At 35.2% G+C, this 25,710-nt stretch overlaps 1 protein-coding gene across 14 annotated transcripts in view; it reads right to left on the reverse strand.

Moving 5' to 3' along the window:
• The window catches only part of DMD (dystrophin), a 1,317,358-nt gene that overhangs the window by 808,287 nt on the left and 483,361 nt on the right, over positions 1-25,710 (reverse strand). For all 14 annotated transcript variants that reach the window (XM_052795054.1, XM_052795067.1, XM_052795065.1 and 11 more), the window contains 2 exons: positions 4,986-5,174; positions 4,085-4,266 (listed from right to left, as the gene is read on the reverse strand). In XM_052795054.1, the coding sequence (XP_052651014.1) occupies positions 4,085-4,266; positions 4,986-5,174 (371 nt within the window). The remainder of the gene's footprint in view (positions 1-4,084; positions 4,267-4,985; positions 5,175-25,710) is intronic.

A 25,710-nucleotide genomic window follows, 5' to 3' on the forward strand; every position in this document is an offset into this window, starting at 1 on the left:
GTGATGTGAGCACACTGCTCCAGAGAAATGCGAGCGGTCTTCGGTTGCAGTTAGGCAACTTAAGAAACGCTCGCACAAATCCAAACATGCAGCTTTCTGTCACAATGTCAAGGTACACTCAAGTAAAGCAAGTACTTCTGAGTTTGTCCAAACAATTTTGGATTGTTCCAAGAGACTTTGAACAAACCTAGAAGTGTATAATTTTGAAAATCCGTGTCTAAGTATGTCCAAAGTAAGCATCATTCTGTATTTTCCCAGACACACCTAATAGTTTTCAAACTAATCGCCACAGAAGATTGCGTTGAACGTGTAAATATTTACTTTTTGGTACACGTTTAGATTTTTCTGAACTACCAGGATTCAATAGCTGTCAACATCATGCAGATGTAATATGTGAAATCCCGTATCTCATCTGTAGCTTGTTCATATTTTAAGGTGTATGTCTGAAACTTCAGCACTTCTATTGTTGGTTGTTATTTAATTTCCTACGTTTTTGGGGGAAAAAAAATAAAATAAAAAATGCCTTCCAGTTTTGAATCTCCTTAAATTGAGCTGAATGTTTGGTCTCTGATGAAATACTTATATAATTACTATTTCCTATTTATACAGTTAAAAATAAGTACTGTATACACAGTATTAATTCATATTGCAAAAAGAAATCACTAAGTTCCCAATGCTGTTTGATGCTTTCTTTGTATATATCTCAGCTAACTCATACTCCATTCTTAGATACCATTCCTCAGTTTATAAGCAATCCTTGGGATCACCTATAAATTTAGGTATGCAAAATACTCTGAATCCTGCGCATATACTAACTGTCACATTTTACACTCGAGGGCAGAGCTGCCATTTAGAAGGATGTAGACAGGCTGGAGGGACAGGCCAAGAGGTACCTCATGACATTCAACAAGGACAAATGCAAAGTCCCACACCTGGGAAGGAAGAACCCCTGGAATGATACAGGGTGGGGACTGACTGGCTGATGGAATTCCAGCACTAAATCTAACAAGCTCTGTCACTCTGATATTGTTTTTCTGTCCCTGAAACGGCCTTTGTTTTAAAAAGAACAGGACATTAGATGAAAGACCTTCTCAAAATAACCTTTATCACTTTTATGCAAATAATAAATTTAGTATTGGTAAATCTTTGTTAAATAAGGATCCATTTTTTTTTTTTATCGAGCAGAAGTTTAGCCAGATAACGCAAACACATAGACTTCAAATACCCCAAAAGTAACAGGCAACAAGAATGAATGAGATATTTTCAAACAGGAGTGCAAATGAAATTATTAAAAAATTCCTACGACTTAGGTATTTTAATCATAAAAACTTAGCTGTTACAAAAAAGCTGTACTTTTCTTTCCTCAGGGCAGCTGACAACACTTATCACTTATCTCAGGATTATCCCTTGCATCTGGACAGATTAAAAAAATAAATTGGCTGAGGACTTCTGAAACAAATAATCAAGTTTTAAAGGTAACCATAGGAAGACAAGTCAAACCAAAGTCTCTTGAAACAGGAGTGGTAATGGCGAGAAAATGTGAAAAGCAGTCTGTGAAACAAAGAAAGAGTGATCAAAGGAATCCTGAGGAGTACATGGACATGAAGCATATCTTCTAATGCAGAGCAGCGGATACAGAAGAAGGGAGAAACTGCAGGCAAACATGGAGATGAGCCAGCTTTATGGAAATAAAGACTTGCAAACACGTTTTAAAAAATTAAAAGTTTGTTTTGAAATAAGGTTTAAGTTACACCTGTTTCTTGAATGGTACCTCACTGGTCCCCGATGGCACTAAGACAGTTTCAGGTGTTACACCTGGAGCTCTGTGAAGCTATGTTACTTTCTAGAAACAGTAATAATTTTTTAGAACTCCACTTGGCAGCTCTTGGAAGTAAAGGACCAAAGAAAACAAATCACAGGAGCAACTATAAGCAAGAACTGAAACTTCAACAGAACTCGAGACACTGAAGAAAAAAAATGGTTCCAAGAAATGTGAAGGGCTCCATTAATCCAAACCTCTAAATAGTAGATACCAAACAGTAATGTTTTTCTGTATTATCACTCTCAAGATTTTTTTTCTAAGAACAGAGTGTCATAGATCTTCGTAATGTACTATGATTTCAGGTCTTTTTACTGGAAATCATGTGTTAATTATTGATCAAAATGACCAGAAAATACATGTAGTGTCTTTTCCACTCTAATCTCTCTCTTTCTTTACAGATAGAGTACAGGAAGCTGACACCCTGCTTTGTTATAACCCATGGTTCACAAGGGATTAGCTATCTCAGATCTAACTCAGTCCTTCTTCACTTTCAAGTGTGTATTTTATTGCCTTACTTGATGTTCTAAATCAAGTATTTTAAATATTAAATACTATGCTTCATCTTAGAGATACCTTTTTAGCAATAAATGAAATAAATGATACAGAAAGCCTGCCAAAGTAAAGAGAATTTGATTTAAGAAAACCAAGATATGATAAAAGAAATACTTATTATATAGAATATTGATATTATTCTGAAGCAAGGAGCATAAACTTGAAAATGAAATAATCACAGAAAGTAATTTAATCACAGTTGATTCTTAAGCAAAAGAATGTTTCTTGTTTCTTCCCATTCTCCAGGTACTCCCTGGTCTTCAAATTATTTCTATAAACATCTGATAGAGGTTTTAGTACTTACTGATATACCTCAGGAGATTATCATAATCTTTATTTATGGTATGGCCCTCATAAGTTTCAAATACAAAATACTTTTTCATTGAATTAAATGTGTTTTAATAGTTGTGAAAACCTCCATAAAGTGGTAAATTGCATTAAGGTTTCCTCTCCAGTAGTGTATTTATCACTCTGAGATAATTTACTACAGAGAATCCTATCTGGGGAAGGGCAAGAGGAAAAAATGAAATAACAAGCTGTTTTCCTTCAGCATGCTAATATATTCCTTCCTGGAAGAGTCAAATACTTTCAATACATAGTGAATATATGGGAAATCCAATTTGGGCTGCTTTTACGCAAAGGCATTGCTGTGTTCCAAACTTCCTCTGATATTCTGACCTCCTAAATCACTTTTCATAAGACCCTTTCATTTTTATACTATCCTTTATCAGTATATCTTTCTCCTCTCTTTGTCAATTGCTTGCTTTTGTTTCCCCTGTGCTGTAAAGTGTGCTACCCTTTATTACATTTTCTATTACATTACAACAGAGGATAGACAGCCTTGCTGTTCTCATCTTCACAAAACCCATCTCTGTTTGGATAAACATGCCACTGTTGCCTTAAAGAGTAGATTACAGCAACGTGCTCAGAAGATTATACTTTAAGCTGAAGTAGAAGATAGATCCCGAGAGTTTAAATTTTATATAATAACCCAGAAATATATTACATTGTGATATGAAAGCTGTCCATAATCCTCCAGCTGGTGCTTGAAACACAGGGGTTTGACCCAATAGGTCAAAATTAGCCATATATAAGTACACCACTCCTGAGAAATTTTCTCTTGCCCTAATCCAAATTTCATTGAATTTATCACAGAATTTTTTGTATAAGAAATTAAATAGTAGCACAACATTCTCTGTGAAGCCCTTATCACTTTATGTCTTCTACCGATTTCGTATTACCCAAATATGACATACTTCAGAAGATACTAGACCATTCAATTCCCCAAGCAATGACCTATAGCTGCATCTGGGAGATAAGTTTAACAATTGGTGTCAAAGGACATTTCAGTAGACACAGTACCACTCATAGACGTGAGGTTGCTACTTGCATGTGTTGATTCAAATGAAAATAAATATGGCAAATAAAAACTGCCTGCAGTAAGATATCACAGAGTCTTCTCTCCAAGAAAATAATAAAGCTGGAGGACGTTAGGTTGAAACATCTGAAACCCATCAACAGTTCTATAGAGTGTCAGTCTCAAAACAACGTGCAAGCTTCAAAGTCACTACACACCAAATTTCAGGTTAAAAAAGATCTGAGATGGAGAATTGTTCACAGTGAAGTGAAAGAAAATCCCAACCATTAGTGAAGTTCAGGATTGTTTCAGTCAAACTCCATATTTATTATTTTACCTGACATATTACTTACTTGCTTTGTTTTTCCATACTTGCTACCCTGAGACTTTCCCATCGAGAATTAAGTAGATTCATTTGCTCTTGGATTTCATTCTCTTCATCACTTGAAAGTTTTCCAATTGTTAGAAGTTGACTTCCAACTTGCAAAACATTGCCAACACGTCCTTGGTGAGCTGTTAACTCCATCATGAAACCCTGACAGTAAAAATAAAATCCAGTTTTAAGTTTGACTCTTTGGAAGGGAAGAACAGACTTTGGAGAAATAGCTTCAATTCCACCACTTTCCAAACATGATTTTCAAATTTGCTTTTTATTTTTTCAACCCCTCCCCACACCTTGTAACACAAAACAGAAATAAACACTTTCACTTTTTTCACAGGGCAAAAAGTTCTTTAGTCTGGAGAAGAGAAGGCTGAGGGATGACCTTATCACTATCTACAACTACCTGAAAGAAGATTGTAGCAAGGTGGGGGTTGCGTAGTAACAAATGATAGAGTGAGAGGAAACGTCCTCAAGTTGCAGCAGGGGAGGTTTACGCTGGATATTAGGAAAAATTTCTTCACCGAAAGGGTTGTCAAGCATTGGAACAGCCTGCCCAGGGAAGTGGTGGAGTCACCATCCCTGGAGGTATTTAAAAGACATGTAGATGTGGTGCTTATGGATGCGGTTTAGTGGTGGACTTGGCAGTCCTAGGTTAATGGTTGGACTCAGTGATCTTAAGGGTCTTTTCCAACCTAAATGATTCTACGATTCTAGGGCACAGTTTCCAGTACTACCTTTAAATTCTCCAAATCAAAATTAAAAACAAGAAAAAGGAATAAAATAAACTAGAAATATCTTTGTTACGTATTTTTGACCTTATTATGGGATACAAGCAGATAAACAACTACTGAAGGAGTAGTATAAACATATACCTCATGGGTGTGAAATTGTTCTTTAACAACTTCTACATCGTTGGATATATCTCCTTGTGCTTGTAATGCATCTTCGGCAGAGAGAAGCCATGTGAGTACTTCCTCTAAAGCAGTTTGGTAGTTTTCAAGATCCTTTTCAGACCCCATCCGCATGGTGCTAAATGTCTTTTCTTCAACAGCTTCTAAAAACTAATCAAATCCAAAATTTTAAGAGTAATGTAAATAGCATCTGCTTAGACAGTTCTACAAAGGAATAAATAGAAAACCATTGTCTTGTATAAAACCCCCAGCTTTTTATAAAACAAAAAATATCAGATGGCTAATGTGTGGAAGTACTTATTAGTATAAAAACAGTTAATTGGCCAAGCTCAGTTAAAACTGAGGGAAATAAAAAAATCTCATATTAAATTAGATATTTTACACTAGAATTCAAAATTCCTACCAAGTATTCTGAACAGCGACAGTTCAATAAACAATATTTAAATTACACCTGTAGAGTGCTGTTATACATGTTTTTCAATAAATACTCTGATCTTTCATTTCTAGTTTACTGTTTCTTATTTAAGTATTTTCTCTTGGAAATGAGAGAGAAATTTATTTCCCACAGCAGCTAGTAAAATTATATCATCAAAAAAGCAGCAAGCTGCATGCTGACATTGCAGAGAATCTGTGGAAAACACAATATAAAAAAGAAAAGCAACCCTTTACACTACATGCAATGCTAGGCTGGAGCAATCCATAGGCACACATTTTGAGAAAACCATTCTAGAAAGTTGAAAAAGATCAGAAATCTCAGGTGAAATTTTAACTTTTAAAAAACAAACTGAAGTGCATTACTGTTGATTTCTCTTTCCCACAAAGGCCACCTTTACATTCATTTTTTAGAAGCCAGGTGACTCTTACAAGCACAGAATTCACACTTCTGTTCTGCTGCTTAAAGTCAAGAGATATCAACAAGTATTTACTGATTAGTATAACAATAGAAGATGAGGACAAAACAGAAGCATGAAATACAGGTTTGCTACAGAAGATATCCCACAATTTTTTCAAAAAGTTCTGAAGAAGTTTAGCTACTTTTCTAGCAAGATAGTATAAAAACAAGCTCTTCACATAAAAATATGCTTATGCTTTTATAAAAAAAATGATACCAAGGTACTTAATGTTTTTATAGTTGGCAGAAATTGTCTCTACTGACATACTTGTGCCAATAAAACACTCAAAACAGCCTCTACAGCCTTTCATTGTATTTAGGACAGAAAGTCGAAGTTTATCACTAGAACTGAAAGCAGGAAGCATAATGGATGTAATGTGAACACTTAAAATGAAATTTTCAAACTTCACCTTCACAATCTAATGACATTTGGTAAATGGAAACCAAAAGAGCTTCTTGGCTAGTATTCCAAAGTATGTACTCATTCAAAAAATGGCAATTTTCTGACATAAGGAAATCAGAAAAGGGCTAGAGGAGGTATAACCAAAGGACCTTGCGGAACAGTGTCAGTAATCCTTATATTTGGTAGAGAGAGGAAACAACAACTTTTCCACCTTCCCTGAAATCTTACAGCCTCACTGCCAGCAGAGAGTTGGGATCAGTCAGGAGGTGACAAAGCAGAGGAATGGGTATCAGCAGTGCTTGAAGTATAAATAGTTAAAAAAAGAAGAAAATATTCCTTTATGGATAGCACAATTGAATAATTCTCAACTGCTGAGCCCTAATAAAGTCACTAGATCATTATGCCTTCTCTTTCCCCATGCATTTTGGGGAAAAGAAAAAATAAAACAAACAGAATAACCATCAGAGGCTGAAATAGTAGTAGCATCTTGTTATTCTAGAGTACATTGAGCATGCGGAGTATTTGGCTTCAGATTTGACAGTGACATATGCAGGGACCCCTGGGATTGTCAAATGAATTGAAAGAAATCATTCTCACTGATTTCATTGGTAAAATCAAGTTACACACTTTCAAAACTGTGCTAAATTTCCTCCTGCATCTTTAAGCATGTTCTGTTAACAAGCCAGAGTAGAGCAATGGCCACCTCGATCTGAATCTACGTAAGCAGAGAATATTCACATTGTAAAAAGTCTACAAGCATAAAAAAACTGCCTCAAAGTCAAGAGTTGGTTTTGACTTGACAAAACACATATATTTTAAAATCCACTATTATACTCTATCTTCACTACTTCTGCCAGTGCTGTTAGCTCTCTGAAAGATAACTGTACATCCTTGCTCATCCTGCCTATGGAATGAAAAACAACCACTCAAATCAGCAGAAATTCAGACTGTTGGCTCAGCTGTAAATGGAACATCAAACCCTAAGCTAAATATTCACACTTGGAAGTGGACAACTACTAACCTAATGCCTATGCCACACACTGTGTATTAAAAAGCAAAAAGAAACAAAAAAGTGTCTCAAAGTAATATTCATTTACTTAAAGATTATTCATCCCATAATACAAACCAAATTTAAGTATGCAGATCCTACAGCACCAAGAATATTCCACACTGAAATAATCCACATAACACAAGCAACAGTGAAACCCCTGAATTTTATAAATCATAATGGCAGGTAAATCCATTTAAAAAAACAAAATGAAACAACCAAACAACACAAACCCAACACCTCCTGTGAGCGTCCTCATTTCTGAATACATATGAAATCTTTTCAGAATTCCTAAAATACTGAGATAAAGTAGATTATTAAGGTATTGCATATACTACATTGAGAACAAAGATAGAGTTATTAATAGAGACATCTAATATAAGTTGTGATGGCTGTTTCTAACCATAATTTTTAAGAGACTGAAAGGACACGCTGAAGTTAAATTGTTATAGCTATATATTGCTAGGAAGGCTATACTTAGGAAAAAAAGCTGCTTAAATATGCACAGAGTTTCATTCTTGAATCAAAAACTATTCTTAATAAAGTATTTAATGATGGTGCAAAACTAAGTTGACGGGTGCAGTCAAAGCAAAACATTTACAGAGAGTAATCTACTGAAAAACAATGCATACATGATGACATAAATGTTAGGGGGAAAATTTGCATGAAAAATTCAGATGTTTGATGAAGACTGCATCACATCTAGCTAGGAATCAGTCAGCCAGTCCGCTCACAGATATTTTGAAAAACGGCCAGACATTTTTGCAGGGAAAATAGTCCTGGTCCTTATTACAGACTGACGTAGAAGGAAAAAAATTGCTCTGGACCCATATGTCATGCTCTAGAATATCTTTTTTTCTTTGCTGCTGCACACAGAAGAATTATATCTAGATGAAAAGATGGGAATTTGAATTTTTACACACTTCACCATCTTCTGCTGGGGTGTGGGGCCTGGAAGACCCCAAGGACTCTTAAGCTTTAATTTAAAGTATAAGGAGAGAAAATAAAAAGCCTTTGACCTTCAGAAGCCTGGAAAAATGAGGTATGCCTAGCAGCTGTATGAATTAATTCAGAGTTTAAATCATGAGCTTGCAGCTGCTTCAGGGCAAGAAAGCGAGGGGAGGACATGTTCCTCACCTAGTCTTGCATTATGTTCCTAAAGGGAGGAGAAGGATTGGACACGTGTTAGCAAATTCTCTGAGAATGTTTCTATTAGTTCATAAAGACTGCTTCTGAGTTTTAGAAATTAGTTGGGCAGTTTTAGAAAGTAGTTTTGCAGTAAAGATTTAGGGTTCATTCCAGCACTTTTATTTACATTATATATTTTCTTCCTTCAGAAACTGCCTGTCTCACTGTAAAAGATGCAGAACCTGGCTCTAGACATTTAGAGCTTTAAAACTCAGAGACATAAAATTTTAAAGAAACATTTTTTTTAGTAAAGGCAAATTTAAGTCCAGAGTAGTTTTCTCATTTTGAAAACTCCCTTTGCAGTATTACAGCCTCAGAAAGTAGCACACATTATTCACCCTCTAACTATGCCTTCTACCATGTAAGACTGATACAACTGATAATTCTTTCAGTTCCTCCCAGTTTCTCATTACAAAATCATCTTTTATGTCTTTAAAATGGCCAAATTATAACTGTTAAAATGTTAAATGCTAAAATGTTCTTTGCAATAATCAAGACTGTTTTTATTAACAGATAACATCAGGCAGAATAGTTCAGTCATTTCTGGTAATAAAACTAAGAAGATACATTGGTCAGACTGTTTGTTATTATAATGTTAACTATTTCCTTGTTCTAAACGAGGCTTGCGTTTGCATTTTTTAAGGATTTCAAAACTGCCTTTGTGAATGAAAACACCTTGAGTCAGGAAGATGCGTTTTTTTGCTATTCATATGAAAATCCACCCAGGTCTGGCCTTATCGTAAATCTGAAAAATTACAGGTTTTGCTTGCTCAGTTGAGACAACCTAGATTTTTAGTACCCGATTTTCTCAGTGGTTCCATTTATACTGCAGATATTTCCACCTGGATGAATTGGCCTGTCCTTGCAGCTGCAGTTTTGAGATGCAGCAGATTATTAGTTCATTAAAAATCAATAGAGCTTAGGCAACGTGCATGTTGAGAGGAAAAAAGCCAGAGCCAAGCAGTATGGATGAAAGTGCATTACAAAGGAAAGAAAATGCTGGAACTATTGACAGCAAAGGGGTAAAAGAGAATGAATCTCTTCAACTACTCTATTAGGTACAGTTGGTACAAATAAAGACTGAAGATGACAAATAAAGAATTTACTGGCATTAAAGGAAAGTTTTGTACCTTGGGCTCTGGAGTGTAGAAGTTGGCTTAAGTCAGCTGAAAGCAAGTGAAAAAACTGGAACCAATTGGGTTGGGAAAGAGAGTAAGAGTGGGAACTGCGAGGACAGGTAAGATAATATTAAGAGTTAAGAGACAGGAACCGAGGCTGCCAGCTATCTGGAATGATCGAATTTTCTAACAATTTAACAACTGTTTCATTCTACATACATGGTCAAGTAAGTCAGTGGTTCACAAAAAGATTTTCTACTTAGCTTGCTTTCTTCAGCACACCCGGACTTGGAAAAAATATCAAAGCAGGTTTTGGTTAGTAGCTGCTTGACCCGTTTTTCCTCAAAGCATATCAAAACATACTTGTTTTATTAACTCTCTAGGAAAATTTTTCAGCCTATGTTTATTTAAGAGTTTTAATTATATTGAGTTTCTTGTTCTGACTATAAAATGTATTGCTGTTTGAAGAATTACTGATGACAAGACACATAGTACTTGCTCCTCTAAGGCAGGCACTTCTTATTCAAGCAATTAAGAATCATGGCTCCAAACAGTAATATGACTTGATGTGGATGTGTAAATCAACTGACTGTGACTGAACGGAATTACTTTCACCATACACCTACAAGAAAATTATGATTTCTTCCTGTTGAAATGCCTAGTCTACCCACCATTCTTCAACTCTTCCCTTTTGTGATCCAAGAACAAGACACATCCTAAAGGGACATATATTTCAGGTGCTGTCACGTCGTGCAGTAGACTGTGAGGTCATTTGGTCTCTATATAACACATAAATAAGAGTACTCTTCACATAAAGAAAGGTGAAATTTTCACCCCAGGATAGATTTTCAGTCTTAACTAATGACTTCGCAGAACTCTCCAGTAGTAAATGGCAACAGGGTCCTAAAATTATATCACAGGTCAAGAAGCCTGGGGTCTGTTCCCAGCAGTGCTAACAACAAGGTGAGTAACTCCATATCAGCAGATCCAGCTCCCTTGACAAATGTCGATTGTGTTTTATACTGTCACATACATAAAAAAAGGAAAAGGTAATTTTATCCATTGATCATGATCAGCCCACCTTAAAATTTGAATTGTGATCACGGTATCATGCAGTAGCATGAAAAATATTCAAGGTGGGACAGATAATAGTCACATTTATTTAATTTTAGTTTTTAAAATGTAAATTCTATTTGTAGTAAGGACGTAAGGAACAGCCACTTAAAAGCAGCCTGTTCTGACAAAGATCTTTTAAATGTTCTATGTTCTTAATTAAATTGTATTCTAAAAATCTCCATGAGCAGAAAAGCCCTTAAATGCATAAACAGAAAGTGGGGTGGAGACAGGTGAATTATATCTTAGCCAAAAGAAATACAAATGGACTATCTAAAAAAGTATTGAATTATTTCTTTAGCATGTCATCTAGGGGATTGAGAAACAAACGCAGACTTTATTCCTTTTCTTTCTGGCAACAGACAAGTGGAGAAAGAGACATAAAAAGCTATTTTGCTAAAATACAATAGGAGATTTCGAGATTAAGGCTACAGAAATGCAGGCTAAGAATAAGTTAAACAACAAAAAAACCCAAAACAAAAAACAAGCTTTTTTTTATTTTTATATGCACTTCATTATGCATTATGCATATAGCCTTATAGTTCAAAAAACTATGAAAATGTATACTTACAGTGCCATCATTCTGGAATGAAAAGTAGCTTTCTCTTTTCAGCATCCTGTTTAGTTGTTGCTATCTCTTTCTTTCATTTTATATTCTATCTCTCTTCTGCTATTACTGTCGGCAAAATCAGTGTTATCCCATAGCAACTTTTACTTTGATTACGTCAGTCATCTGACTGATTAACATATTCTCTTTCCTCACTGACTTTAGGAGAAACTGTTTCTCTTACCTGCACCTAACAGAAGAGTAACTTTGACAGTGCCTATCAGTTGTACATGCATATACTTGTTCCTTCCTTCCTTGCTACCACCACTAAGCTTCAAATTTTCTTTGGTATTTCAAGTATTCAAATCTTTAATTCACTCCATAAGACTTTTGTTACTTACGCTACCGAGGTAGCGTTCCTTTCCTACTGTCACTTTACCTGAGGGCTAATCTCTGCCAAAGCAACACGCCTTTTTTCTTCTTCTCTAAGGAGAAAAGTGCTTTTCTTATATGTCTGAAAATTATTTCTTAGGCCTGCTCCCGTACTGTTTCAATGTCTCCTTTAAAGTCATTCGCAATGACTGCTTTAAGAATCTTTGTCCTCTCACGCCAAATAACGCTCAAACCACCTTAATAGCTATCACACTCATTCCTACACTCCACAGTGTAAAGGAACAGAATTTGCAAGCTCTCTGCACGGGCAACTCCTACTTGTAGGGAAGAATGTCTTGCTACACAAAGAATTAAGAGGGCACCTGTGCAGTCAGGAACGAGCAGCTATAGGTTTGCTCTGCTCACATATGAGCTGCACACTAACATTGGTCCGACCCCGTATACAACAGACATTAGCTGCATGCTTACTATTTTGACTATTCTATTACGTTGCTTTATTGAAGACCGGCTGGGCTATGTGGAACGCCCTTGGATGAAGGCACATTACTTCTGCCTGATGAGCCACTGAGCCTGCTCGCAGACAGAAAGTTCTCTAGACACAGCTCAGTGTGGCATGTGCTAGGGTAACAGCACAGACCTTGGAGCCAGATGAGCCAAGCTTCAGAGTTGAGCAAAAGAGAAACTGCCCAGGAAAAAGAGAATACTTGGTTCCACTCGCTGAAACGCAGAAAGCCACAGAACTGACTGAAATGAAGGGCTGAAGCAAGAACCAGCCTGCACAGACACAGTGTAAGGGAGAACAGTTATTGAGAATTTTTTAAATTTCTATTTCATCCTGTACAATCATTTTTTTCTCTTTAGTAAGGGAAGCATTCATGTGATTTATTAAGAGCACGGGTGTGCGGGTTGAGCCTCCACTTACACACATACCTCTGGCTGGAATGAGACATTGTCACCCTTCAGAGCCTGGGCAACCTTTATAACTATTCCAACGTTTCAAACTTCATCTCAGACAATACACTAGGAAAACCAAAATCAAACAGAATGATGGAAAGAGACCACATTATATTTTTCCAGCTATCTGAAGGAGTTGAGCATAAAACAAGGAATGTTATCTGTTTCATACGAGGCTTTGTTCTCTTCCCCAGCAGTAACCTGTTTAAAACTTTGTTGTAATTCCAAGCTATAATTCCATTATATAATCATTTTACACTTCCATTATATATTTTAAAGGTAAAGGAAAAAAGGCAGACTAACCTCTATTCTACCATCTTTGGCCAGAAATAATAACCCTCTGTTGCAGAGTAGAGCACAACAAACAGCAATCAACCAGCTGCGGTAACGTTGACTAAATTTTGCTTGTGGAAAGTCTGAAAATAATTCCTTATTCTTTAGAATTTCTACATGTAAAGCAGTTTTATAATATTGTCCCTGATAGCTGATAAAGCTGTCTTTATTACAAAATACACAAATGCGACAGAACAACATCCTCTTTTTGCCTATATATATCTATACTGTCTGGAACTTTTCTAAGTCCTGTCTTGGCTAGGGGAATTACAGCTTGATTAAAAAAGAACAAAAAAAGGTCACATACTGCAGCCTCCCAGCAGTCTCTATAAGAGGCCTTACCATGTTCACCATTGCAAACACATCAGCAAATCAACATAGAGTTTTGCTTCATTAGAGGAGAAATATGGTCCACCATACAGTACTCACTAGGGCTACCACTACTGTTCTTGGTTACCAAGTTCCCCAAATAAATGGAATTCAGTAGTATTAACATTAACCTGTTCAGGGAGACAACCGAAGGTTCATGAAATGATAATGCCGAGGCCAGCAGCCATCCACATCTGCATATGCAGAATCTGAATGCAGAAAAAAGAAACCATGATTTGAAAGAAAAAATATTGCCCCTGCTCTGAAATAGTGGGTTTTTTTCACACCATGTGTCATTGGAGAGAGCTATTCACTAAAGCTCAGTGATGAAATTCTATTAAAAAAAACCAGTAGAAATCAAAAAAGAGGGCCACTCAATAAATTTGATCTTAATTAACTGTTGGAATAAAGGGATACCATTTTAAAAATGCAATGACATACAGGAAGAATATTCTCCTCCAGTAGAAAATTGCCTTGAGCTTTCGGATCAATATCTCAGAAGGGATCGTGAGGAAAAAGTTACATAAAAGACTATGAAGGTGCACAAACACAACAATACCAATAGCCAAAAAAGTACTAAAACTGAATTAATCTCATTCAGTGGACAGAATGGGCAGCATTCAATAAAAATCTATTTAATATTGTATTTTACTGTTATTGTTCAGTGTGCAAACCTAAATCCTTGTCTGATTGAACTCTAAGCCTTATTTTTATATACAGATTTTTTTTTTTTTCAATACTCAGTAGGGGTTTTTGGTGATTCCTCCCCCCTTCCACAGTCCCAAAACTTCAGCAGCATCCACATATTTCTTCTATTTTACATGTGTTGCAATGAAAGACAAGATATACAATAGTTCAAGGTGACTGATTCATGGTGTATAAGGCCTGATTTCCCAGGGACCTATATAATAATTTAGTTCAAAGTATATTTCCCAGTGAATCCAGTTGTACCTGAGTGCTCAACACATCATTGGTTTAGACCTCAACATCTCACATAGCACACCCAGACCTCAGGAACACCTCTGAAAGATGATTTCGCTCAGAGGGAAATTCCGTAATTGAGGTAAAAAAATATTCCTGAGCAGCACTCGACTGTTTTAGTCATTGAACTGTCTTTCTGCAATCCCCTACTCCTTTCCTTAACACCTATCACAAAAGTGTTCAGCCACAGTGCTGACCTATGGAAGAAGAGAGATATGCAATAGGTTAGTAGAGCTACGCAACTGGCAGGGAAGAGAGAAGGAAAAGGTACATAGCAATTGAATTGCATCTCTCTCCCCTTGCCCAATTCGGGAAGAGCTTGAGATACCCTCTCTCTGTCTACCTTCTAGCTTCTGCAGTACACAAATCAGTGTTCACAAAAGCAAGTGTCTCCTTTCTTTATCACACAGTCCAGACTTCCTTTTTCAACAGGAAAAATTCTGTAATTACACTTCTGTAATTAAAAGATCTATCATAATGTAGCTACATAAGATGCTGAATTTACAATATCCCATGCAACCTGAATTCTACTGTTTCTCTGCTTGTAGGCAGTTAACCTTAATAACATTCCTTTAACAGAGGGCAAACGTGTGAGTTCCATTTTTTTTTTTTTTTAATTTTATTTTTATTTTTTAAAGTGAACTTTCCTAAAGGGAATTCCGCCCCTTGGCCGTGCTACATAAAATGCAGTTTGGTTTGGGAGACGGTCACTGTCAGCCCAAAAGAAAAATGTACAAATTCTGAACTCCAGCACTGCCTCTGAAGTGGCATTTTTGAGCCACCTACTCCAAACCATCCTTGTTCCAGCTTTATCTATTCACCAACACTAACCCTTCAGGTTAGACGCATTTTTCTTGGCGGCTGGTTCTAGTTTCTACTTCTTAGGTTTCATATGCCTCTGTCTACAGTGTTAGTTGTTCAAATTTAAGTATACCCTGAAAGTGGGGAAATTGATGATTCTGTAGAAATTTATAACTTGGTTAAATTTGAACCCTTTCCTGAAATAATAATTATCCCCCGGCTAATTTAAAATCCCTTGAAGAACACAGAGGTGTGGGAGCTTTTCAAGAAATGGACAGTTATTGTATAATACAGACAAAACAGTTCATTGCTTCCTAATCTGGTCTTCAGAAACAGATTAACTGTTTTGTCTGAAGTTTTTAATTCAACATAAGGCAAACGCACCCAATCAAAAGCATTACTTTTTGGTGAAGTTACAAAAAGTTCTATCATTTTAAACACTTGAACTTGAAGCAGAAGAGTTACACAGTCTCATGAACTGGCAGTATTACAAGGCTGTGTGCAGTAGAGAGCTTTCCCCAGGAAAAGGTTAGAGCACGTGCTTTTATGTAGCATCTTGCTATATGGCTACATGCTTGATCGCTAAATAAGAAGAGAATTAAAAAAGATGTAAGATATAAGTAAAAGTGACTGTAGCTGACAAAATAAATAAAAAAGAGGACATAATTACAAGCTACACAGGTAAAGAACAAATGAGAGCCACAAACTGGTAAGGTATATGAAATCCCCAATAACGAAGGAGTGAAAAGGATAAACTTTATAGCTGCTACAAATATTTTGCACTCACTTTATGTGAGGTTAATCTAGGTGCAAGACAGTGATAGATTTGAAGAAGTGGATGGAAGAGGTAGAAATGTATACATTAAGGTTGATTTTCTTTTTTTTTTTTTTTTTTTTTTTAAATTTGAATTCACCACTCTGAGGGAGCCTACTTAAAAAGAACTTAGATGAGAAGGAGCAAACATTCTGGGTTCCCCAGAGGCTCTACCAGTGGCTACTGTACTGACTTTAACTAAATCTGTCAGAGAAATATAATACAAATTATGGAAACACATTCTTATAATATATATCAGGTCACTGCTTTAAACACGTTTTATTTTACAGTTACAAAACCAGTAATATTGATAAATGAAAATGAAAACTGCATCCAACTGCCTGAGCTTAAAAATTGAAGTAAAAAACCTGAAAATAAGTACACAAAGACCATTTAAATAGTGTTAACCTTTCCAGGATGCATATTCTTTCAATCCTTTATTTATAAGCACACTAATATATTTCCAGTTGGGTTTACTTAATAAGAGTAATCCGCACCTTGTGAGCCATGTATGCAATGGATCCAGGCGTTGCTGATCATGGGCCAGCAAAATCAGCTATGAAAGTCAGCCTGCTGTGCCTTACAGTTTATTTTTCAAATTACCATGAACTTCTATGAAATTTGCAGGTGATACTAATTTATAAATCATGCAATCAGTTCTTAAAAAGATGAGGACACTTTGGGCAATTTTAATTAACAAGTCTGATCAACGGGACTTCTGTTGCTGAAATTGATCACAGAATAGATCATCTCTCAGTATATCTCACCAAAAAGCTACCTGTGCTGTAAGGAGCTGCTGGTGAAAAAAGAAAATATCACTAATGAATGTCTAGAAAAATAGCTAAAAGTCAAATCTAATTATTTGTATTAATTAATACACCTCAATCCAGAACTAAAATCCATTAAATTCACCAAAAAGTGACAACTCGCATTAAAATAAACAAACTAACAGATTTAGGACACATGTATGCAATGAACCTATAGACCTTTGAAAATGCATAGATTTTCATGCCAGAGTACTACTTTCCATTAAAGTCTGCTCAATCAGATCAAAATCCAAATTACCAAACACACTGTCACAGAGGTACATGGGGAGTAAAAAGTCCTACAGTATAAAAGACCGGAATATAAAATAGCCTGCAACCACAAAATTTTAACACGCTTTCTTTGCAGAATTGCAGCCATATAAATCTTAACTTAATTGACCTGTATTCCACATTGCATTTAGCTTTATTTTCCGTGATTTTTAACCAGCAAAGGCAACTCATTAAGAAGCATATTTTGCAAAATTTAATCCAAACCATAACCTCAAATATATCACAGCCATAATCTATACTGTTTTCTAATGTAAGAAAATGAAGATAATTTTTCAGCTTATTTTAATCACTACAGCCAGCTACCAATCCTGCTATTATTTTGGACTACTAAGCCACGATAGTTCTCTTCAGGATTTTCATTAAAGACCATCTAGTCTTCACAATAAGAATATTTAACTCCAAACCTCTTTTTATATATTCACACAGTACAATACCAAAATGCCTCCAAAAGCATCAATAGCAAGAGCAATTAACTATAAAGAGATACATCTATAATATGACTCTCTCTCTTTCAAGAAATAAAGACTCTGGGACAAGAGCCAATTAGTGGACATAGTAATTAGTTTCTGTGAAGTTGAGGTTGAGGTCCTGGAGGTGTCAGAGTATTCATCACTACGTGCTATTATAGTTGGAAGACATTATTGAAAAAGGTGGTTTTGCAAAGTCATCTAAAATCTTAAATAGTCAAGTTTGCTCGAACAGGCTGAATAACCCATTCATGGCTCTTACATCGTTTATCCTTATTACATTTAAGCTTTTCCTAAACATATTTTAGCTTCTATTAGAAGCTCTCCTTCTTCAATACAAGCCACTTCAAAGAATATATTTTCAACTTAAAATTAAAAGCTAACAAAAAAGATGTTGCAGAAGAGGTTCAAGTGATTTAATTTTGGTTGTTTTTTTTTTTTTCCAAATTCAGTAGCATGACTACCTTGCTTGTAGCTACATGCTCTGAATAATAAAACAAAAGCTGGAAATGAGACAAAATGATAACCCATCACGTCAAAATACAGTTTTTCTCCTCTTCTGAACGCAGAGCCTCAGGTTTATAAATTGGGTAATAATACAGAAAATATTACAAATATTTTCAATAGATAATAAGAACAGGAACTACCAAGAAGTATTTCTGGAGATACTGGAAACTGTATAAAAAACTTTGCTAAATTTTTATAATGACAAGCAACTGGATGGAAGAACAGCATAAAAATCCACTGAGGACTTTTAAATATAAAGACACCATCTCCAGCTCAGGAAATTTCTGAGCCACAAATCAGTGGAGGGTAAGTGAGAATACACAGGTGTTTCAATAATTTTAATCAGTCATACCGTTTTTCCTGTTCCTATGTATCCATTATTGGGCACTGCTGGGAACAGAATACAATGCTGGAAGAAAAACCCTTTGCTCTGACTAATTTAAACTATTCTGTTGTCACACAGACCTACTACAGAGGCTCTGAAATTTATCTGGAGTGTACCAAAGCAGAAACTAGTGTATTTTTATGCTCCATACCTTAACATTAACTTGGCTATTTATAAGAGATTCTGCAAAATTCCATGATATGGGAAACAGAAGAACTAAAGATGTCTAAATTACTATCAGTTATTCTTAAGCTATTTATTGACTGCCTTTCCCTCCCACATTTCACAATTATACTGTCATCTGGCCTTTTTTTTTTCCCCTCAAAGAATAAAGGAAAATGTGAATAGGAAATTTAAAAATAAATAAAAGAAATTATCTTCAACAAAAATAACTACATCTTTTTGTAACTGAAACAGAATATTGTCACTGTCACTTAAGTTAGGAACTGTGGAATAAAACATTGCATTGTGAATTCACATGCAAAACCTAACGTTTTAGGGTAACAAGCAACTTGGGAAGCCTTCAAACAACATGTTTTGTAGGTAATTTTTTTTTTTTTCAGCTATATATATTTGCACGTTGTTTTGAAATTTTTGGCATGAAAAATGCTTTTGGCCTACAAGAGAAATATTAACCCATGATTGCTATTTCAGGGATAACATGTTTCTTGTTTTTATATATATATATGTAGCAAATATAATGAATTAATAGAATCCTATTATTTATTCTCTTGCAGATACAAACTACACCCTTTTGTTATTTTGAGATGATGAAAAAAAGGCAACCTAAAATAGCTACATACAAATATATTCCAAAGACCATTATTCTCTCATACATTTATGTTTGCAGTGTCATGTTAAATTATACCTCAGTTAACTGGCTCGAATATAAAACATGTTTATTAAGCAAAAAAGTAACTGCAGTGAGGTCATTTGTGGTGATGTGACCCAAATTTACCTTCAGGTTCTATTAAAAGGGAATTAGCTTAATTAAAATCACTACTCAGATACTATTACTAATGAGGTGGGTATGAAAGCATACTTCAAGAACAGTGAGTTACAGGGTTCTAAATTCTCATTATAGAGACAATGTACAACTGGTGTGTAGCTTGTGTAGCTGCCACATTCTTTAACAGACACTAATAATTCAAAAATTGTCAGTTTAAAAAATACATTATAAATGTACTGTTTTGTAGCCATATTCCCAACATTTGTTCTTTCTTCCTCAACAATTCCTTTTAATCTTCCACTTTTCCCCTTTCCAGTTGAAATCTAGCAAAAAGCAATTTCTTAATTCTGGAATTGCAGACCTGTTGAGATTTTTTTTTTTTTTTAGTTACATTCTCCTAGAACTAAATTACCTATTTTAGTTCTTCAAATGAATATCAGATTGTTGAAACAGAATCCATACAAATTTTATCAGATACTTTTGCTTGACATCCCTCAAGGGACAGAAAAGAATGGTGCTTTACAGGTGAAATTTTGCCAAGCAATATTATACTTCCCCATATCATACAGAAATGCACTCATATTTAATAAAATGTCATAACACATGACTATAAACTGTAGGTATTAAATCACATATCCATTGCAGTAGCCATTGTACATGTTCACAGAATGGAAACAAAGCCAGAAACAAGGCTGAAAAGTGAAAAGAGAAGTTAAAATTGGGAAAATCAGGAGGCTGAACATGAATGAGTTGTTAAAACTTAGTTTAAAAGCCATCAATGCAGCAGTGAATGATTTTGAGACTGGAGACAGGAGAGCCAGGAAAAGAATAGAAGTAGCAAAACACAGCATGGCATAACAGAGAAAGCATTGACGTGGTCACACAGAGAAGATACAAGAGCATTGTGATTAAGAACGTGAGTAGGAATAAATGAGGTCAGAGAAATAACAAAGCTAATTTTTAAGATCACAGGTATTGGAAGGAAATTGTGTTCTGAAAAGGAATGGATAATTATAAGTAGATTAGAGAACGTTTTTAAAAAGGTAATCATACTGAAAATTGCATGACATAAAGGGGCTGGAGTAACATACAACATACATTGTGCAGCGGAATTAATTTTTTATTCCTCACAATATTTGCAAATGTAATTCCGGTGGGAAAGTCTATTTAACCATGTAGTTAGTTATTGTTATCACACCTCAGTACCTTTTGAACGGACACAATGTTGAATCTCTATTTCTTGATCCTACTGTCAAATTCAAACTCAACAAGTTACTCCTAGTAAACTAATACTGAGTACAGGAAGATTGCATTTCCCCTAATGGTTTCCACAAATAGCACACATTTCCACTTGCTTATTTTCTATGCATATAATTAATATCAACCTCTTTGTTATGAAATGCTGGTAGTGAAAAATATATAAAATTGAAGAATTCATATTTTTTTGTTTAAAAAACAAAACAAACTGTTTATAATTACTCTTTTATACTGGATTGGTTTTTCTTAGCTTAAAGCCTTCACCCTAAGACTAAGACAAATAATCACTTCAATGTTTGCAAATTGCACTATCAACTGAAAAATACTTTTATGAAATTATGATATATTCTTCTGCCTCTTGATACATAGTCTGGCATGTCTCTTAAATCACTTTTGCTTTAAGAGACACAGTACTTTTCTATGAAAATGTTGTGTTCTACTTCTGCTTTCAAGCTTTTATAGCAGTGAAATGAGAAAATATTTTAAGTTGAATTAAAAAATGTGTGCCTCTTCAGATAATTGAGACTAAACAGCTCTTGTTGATATGATGTACCACTACCAAAACTTCTTTGTACAATTTCCCAGGCAATGGAGTTGCATACAATAACAGCACCTAAAAAATTCTTCAAATAGTTCAGTCAGCAGAACTGTTCAGTCCAGCTAATCATGGTAGATGGACCACTAGTCCTGTATGAAGGAGCCCAAAGCTCACACGTTACATTAGTTCACTCGTACAAGTTAATTGCATTAGGTCACCAACACTATACCATTGGAGTCAAAGGACAAAAATGAAGAGGATAAATTAAACGCAACAAAGACGCAAAGCCTGCAAACACTTCAAAGTGTAGCCCTTATACTTAAGAGTCTCTTTAGTGCATTTCTGCTCTGAAATTGCAAAAAGTATTTTGTCCTTCAGTTCACTGGCACTACACGAGATATAAACTATAGTATGCTTTAAAAAATTGAAACTTTTTTTTTTTTAAAAGCATACATCCAGCAACTGTTTGTATCCAGAATAGCAAAGAATCCATCCACTTTAAGGGTGACAAGAAGTTAGGCATCAATAGCCTAAGTCTTAATGCATCAACAGAACTGTTGCATAATGAAAACAGTAGCAATGAAAACTTAAAGGAACTGTTGAAAAAGCAGACAAGTTTATACATTTGTAATACATGTAGCTTTTTTCTAGAGAAAAACTAAAACCATCACCCGATTGAGTAATGACTACTGGATGGCTATCAAATGACAACAATTGCTTCCGGAGTGGGCTGATCAATTGCTACTGACTCAAAGAGAAAGGCAGCAACTCAGGTCTCCAGAGCAAAAAGACATCCAAGAAACCAACGGGAATTCCCTTTCTGAGTTCTGGCAATGTACTATCAATCTAGACCTATCTCCTAGTTCCTTTCCCGGCCTTCAGAAAGGATAATCTAAATGAGCGGAATGCTACTAACTTTATTAAATGATCATCCTAGGGAAACGTTACAATTAAGACTAAAACCAACCAAACAAAAAACCACAAACCAAAAATGTTTTAAATTAGCCAGGTTTTATGCAAAAAAACTCAACACACTCACTCTGTAATGAAGAGGCTATTATACAAGAGGGAAAAAACCAAGCTCTCTTCCTTAGATGATGTAAAAAGTCAAAATTAATAATGAAAATGTTACTCTCTGCTTACATGTATAACACCTCAACAATGAAGTTCACTTGTTAAGTGTGTGGAATGTTAAGCGTATGAAACAAATAGCCAACAGGCTATACTGAATAGAATAACATCTCAGCACAAACTACATAGAAGCATAGTACGCACACAACAAACATGCCACCTCTGCTATTAATCCCATAACAGTCAATTTCTTGTTCCATCTCATCTTCCCCTTACTGATAGTATCAGTCTTACTGATAGTCTTTGACTTGCATCTGAAGCTACTGCCCTCTGTATGTGATGCCCCGACACAATTGGTGATATGCAAGATGATTTTTTTTTTTAAATTTTTGGAATTCCTTTGTTAATACTCCAGAAGCAAAGGATCAGAATACAAAATGAAGGCAAATCAGTATTAGATTTGCTTTATTTGTGCAAAAAGATAACTGAAATTGAGATATGTTTGCCACTGAACAAAGCACAAGAAAAATATTTCAAACTGACAGAAGACCTTCTCTCAAAAATAAAGGTGGGAAAACTTATTTTATACACTTCTAGACTGAAGAAATATCAACCCTAATACATAAGAAATGGCAACTCAGAAGCTGACAATGTACTGGACCAACAGTACATAAGTCAATTGCTGTTTTGTTCAAATGAAGATGAAAATGCAGTTTTGGTAGAAGCTACATATATTGTTACGTTAGCTGAGGATGCTAAATATCAAAGAGAGAAACAAATGTGAAAAATCATGGTAGAAATAAAGAAGGTAGAAAAATAAAAGCCTGGAAGTCTGCCTATATAAAATATCAAACAAAAAACTTGCACATTGTATTTCACCTGTCTACGCCTTCTGTGGTTTAGACTTCCTCTAAACACATGTGCCAATTCCACTTACATTAATGGGAGCTATGCTTTGAAGTTAAAACATTCTCTTGAACAATGACACCCAAAATATGACCTTTATTCTTATGTCTTATTCATGCTTAGGAGGTAAACTTACTTTATTTTAATATATTTTCCAAATGACTTGCACAACACTGCAGAACTCATTCTATAAGAGAGTGCTACTCTTTTCTATTAATACCTTTGATCTTTTAACATCATAAGCAAAATTCCATTTTCTACCCTCTTAAAGAATATATGTTTTTTTAAAGTTTGATGCCTCACTACATCATCCACAGTTTATTTAAACCACCATTTCTGCTCTAATGACATCACTATCAGGCAACTAAAATTTCCTTTTACATTTTTAAGAATGTTTTACTCCAATATATATTTATTATTTCTTTGCTACAACTAAACTAAGTTCTAATAAAAAAAATGCTTTCTGTAGAAAGAGTGTGGATAAATTCCAAACACCGTAGTGTTCCACACAATTTTTCTATTTTTGAAGTTCTCATTTTTACTATGTTTTATAGTGCTTTCAGGACTGGAATTTCTGAAGAAAGTTTGAACATCTAAAACAGTGTTTGTTCCCCCCGCAAATATATTGTTCTTTAAAAAGGTATTATCTCTTCCTACTTCTCTGCTTAGCTCACTGATCACCTCAGGCTAACACATCCATATTAATGATATTTCTTAGAAGACTTAAATCTCAGAAAACTATATAGCAAAATTCTTTAAGATTATTGTACGTATGGAGACAAATGCCTTTGCTGTTCAGAATGAAGGTGGAAAATCTATGAATATCATCCTTTGTACACTTGTATTTGAAGTCTGTACATGCACACCAAAATCACAAAGTGCATGTTGCAGTATCTTAGAGGGAGAGTCTTCTACACAAACATTACAATACACAGTTTCTATTGCATCAAAATCACTGGGGCGAAGAAAGAAACCAGCACTCTAATGATCAGTAGAGATAAGCAATCTGGCCTTTTCAAAGGTCACTACTTCAGGTAAACATGCAGACATGCCTGCCATACAAATGTGAACTACCAAACAATCCACAGCATTTCCTACAGACCCTGAAAACATACAGCTCTAATACTATTGATATAAATACAGTGGGAAAACAAATGGTTATCCCCTTTCTCACAGTGTAAGGATTTGGGTAAAAGGACAATCAGAAAACAGAACCTCCCATTGATTCTCTATGGGAGTGGGCACTTCACTCTGTTCATTCACTTCTCAATATCCAACTGTTGCATTTTAAAACACAGAACCATTTGCTGTGCACCAAAAATATTTGAGATTTTACCATGAAGAGAATTATACGCACCTGAGGGCACAATGGTTTTATCCACAGAAATCCTACCATTTTCTAATAGAGTAAAACATGAAGCTAATTCCTCAAAGTTACAGCTATGCTTGGGCATGGGCATTTCAAGGGCACAATGCATATCTTGCACCCGTTTTTTGAAGCTATTTTATTTAAAAACGCTCTTTAGTTTTACTTTAGCTAAATAAAATTCAACCGTGTGATGGTGTAACACAGGATAGGAAAATTAGTTAAATTATACAAAAGTAGTGCAATTAACACCCACCAGAAGTAGTTCTAAGTAGAAAATGCAATCCTTATTGTTTTCATCATATTCACATACATTTCAGCAACACTTTGGGTAATCCTCTGAAAGCTATTATATGCTAAAAAAAATGTCTCCTCTGACATTCTGCAGAAAATCAGGCTGAAAAAGCTGAGATGAAGCTACTGCAGTCAAGGAAGCTTCTCTTGGTGATGAGGGGCAGCAAAGCCATTGAGAAAGAGGAGACTCTGGAGCAAACTTTCTCTCCTGTTCCTGAGCACGTGAACAAAATGTGCTGCTGCATCATTGCTGCATCAGCATTGCAGTATTTCTTTGGGTTAGGTTGTTTTTTTTTTTTCTGGTGTTATCAATAACACCAGAAAAAAAAAAACAACCTAACCCAATTCTCAGCTGGAGGCACAAAAATATGCTTAGACTAACATATGAAGTAGATAATCTCAACTTTGCTGTCTTTTTATTTTATTAATGTCAAATCTAGTTAAATTAATTAGGAAGAAAAAGTGTTAATAGAATAAGTTTTAAAATAAAGTAATGCTATCCAAAATTATGAAACAAAATTTTATCATACTGAGAAGTTTACCTGATATACAGAGACTAGTAACAATCTAATAATTATGCAGAATGATGCTATAATTTTATCTCTGCACAAATACTTTAAACTGCTTGTGTGTGGTAAACTCTCCTGTTGATCTGAGGGGTTTTTTTTGCATTTCAAAGGTTTAACTAGGTATAATGAAAGACTGCAAAGTGTGGACCCTTTTAAATCAGATGCAATAACAAAGATGAATACTCAAGTAAATGCAGTAGTTCTATATATGGAGCTGAAATCCATGCTCGGTACATCTGTCAAAATCACTGAATGCATAAGCTAAGTATTAAAATGTTTGACAGTCTCCTTGCTAGTTGACTATTTGTATTTAAATAGAACCCAGC

Source organism: Harpia harpyja, chromosome 8 (genome assembly GCF_026419915.1).
Source record: "Harpia harpyja isolate bHarHar1 chromosome 8, bHarHar1 primary haplotype, whole genome shotgun sequence".
NCBI lineage: Eukaryota > Metazoa > Chordata > Aves > Accipitriformes > Accipitridae > Harpia > Harpia harpyja.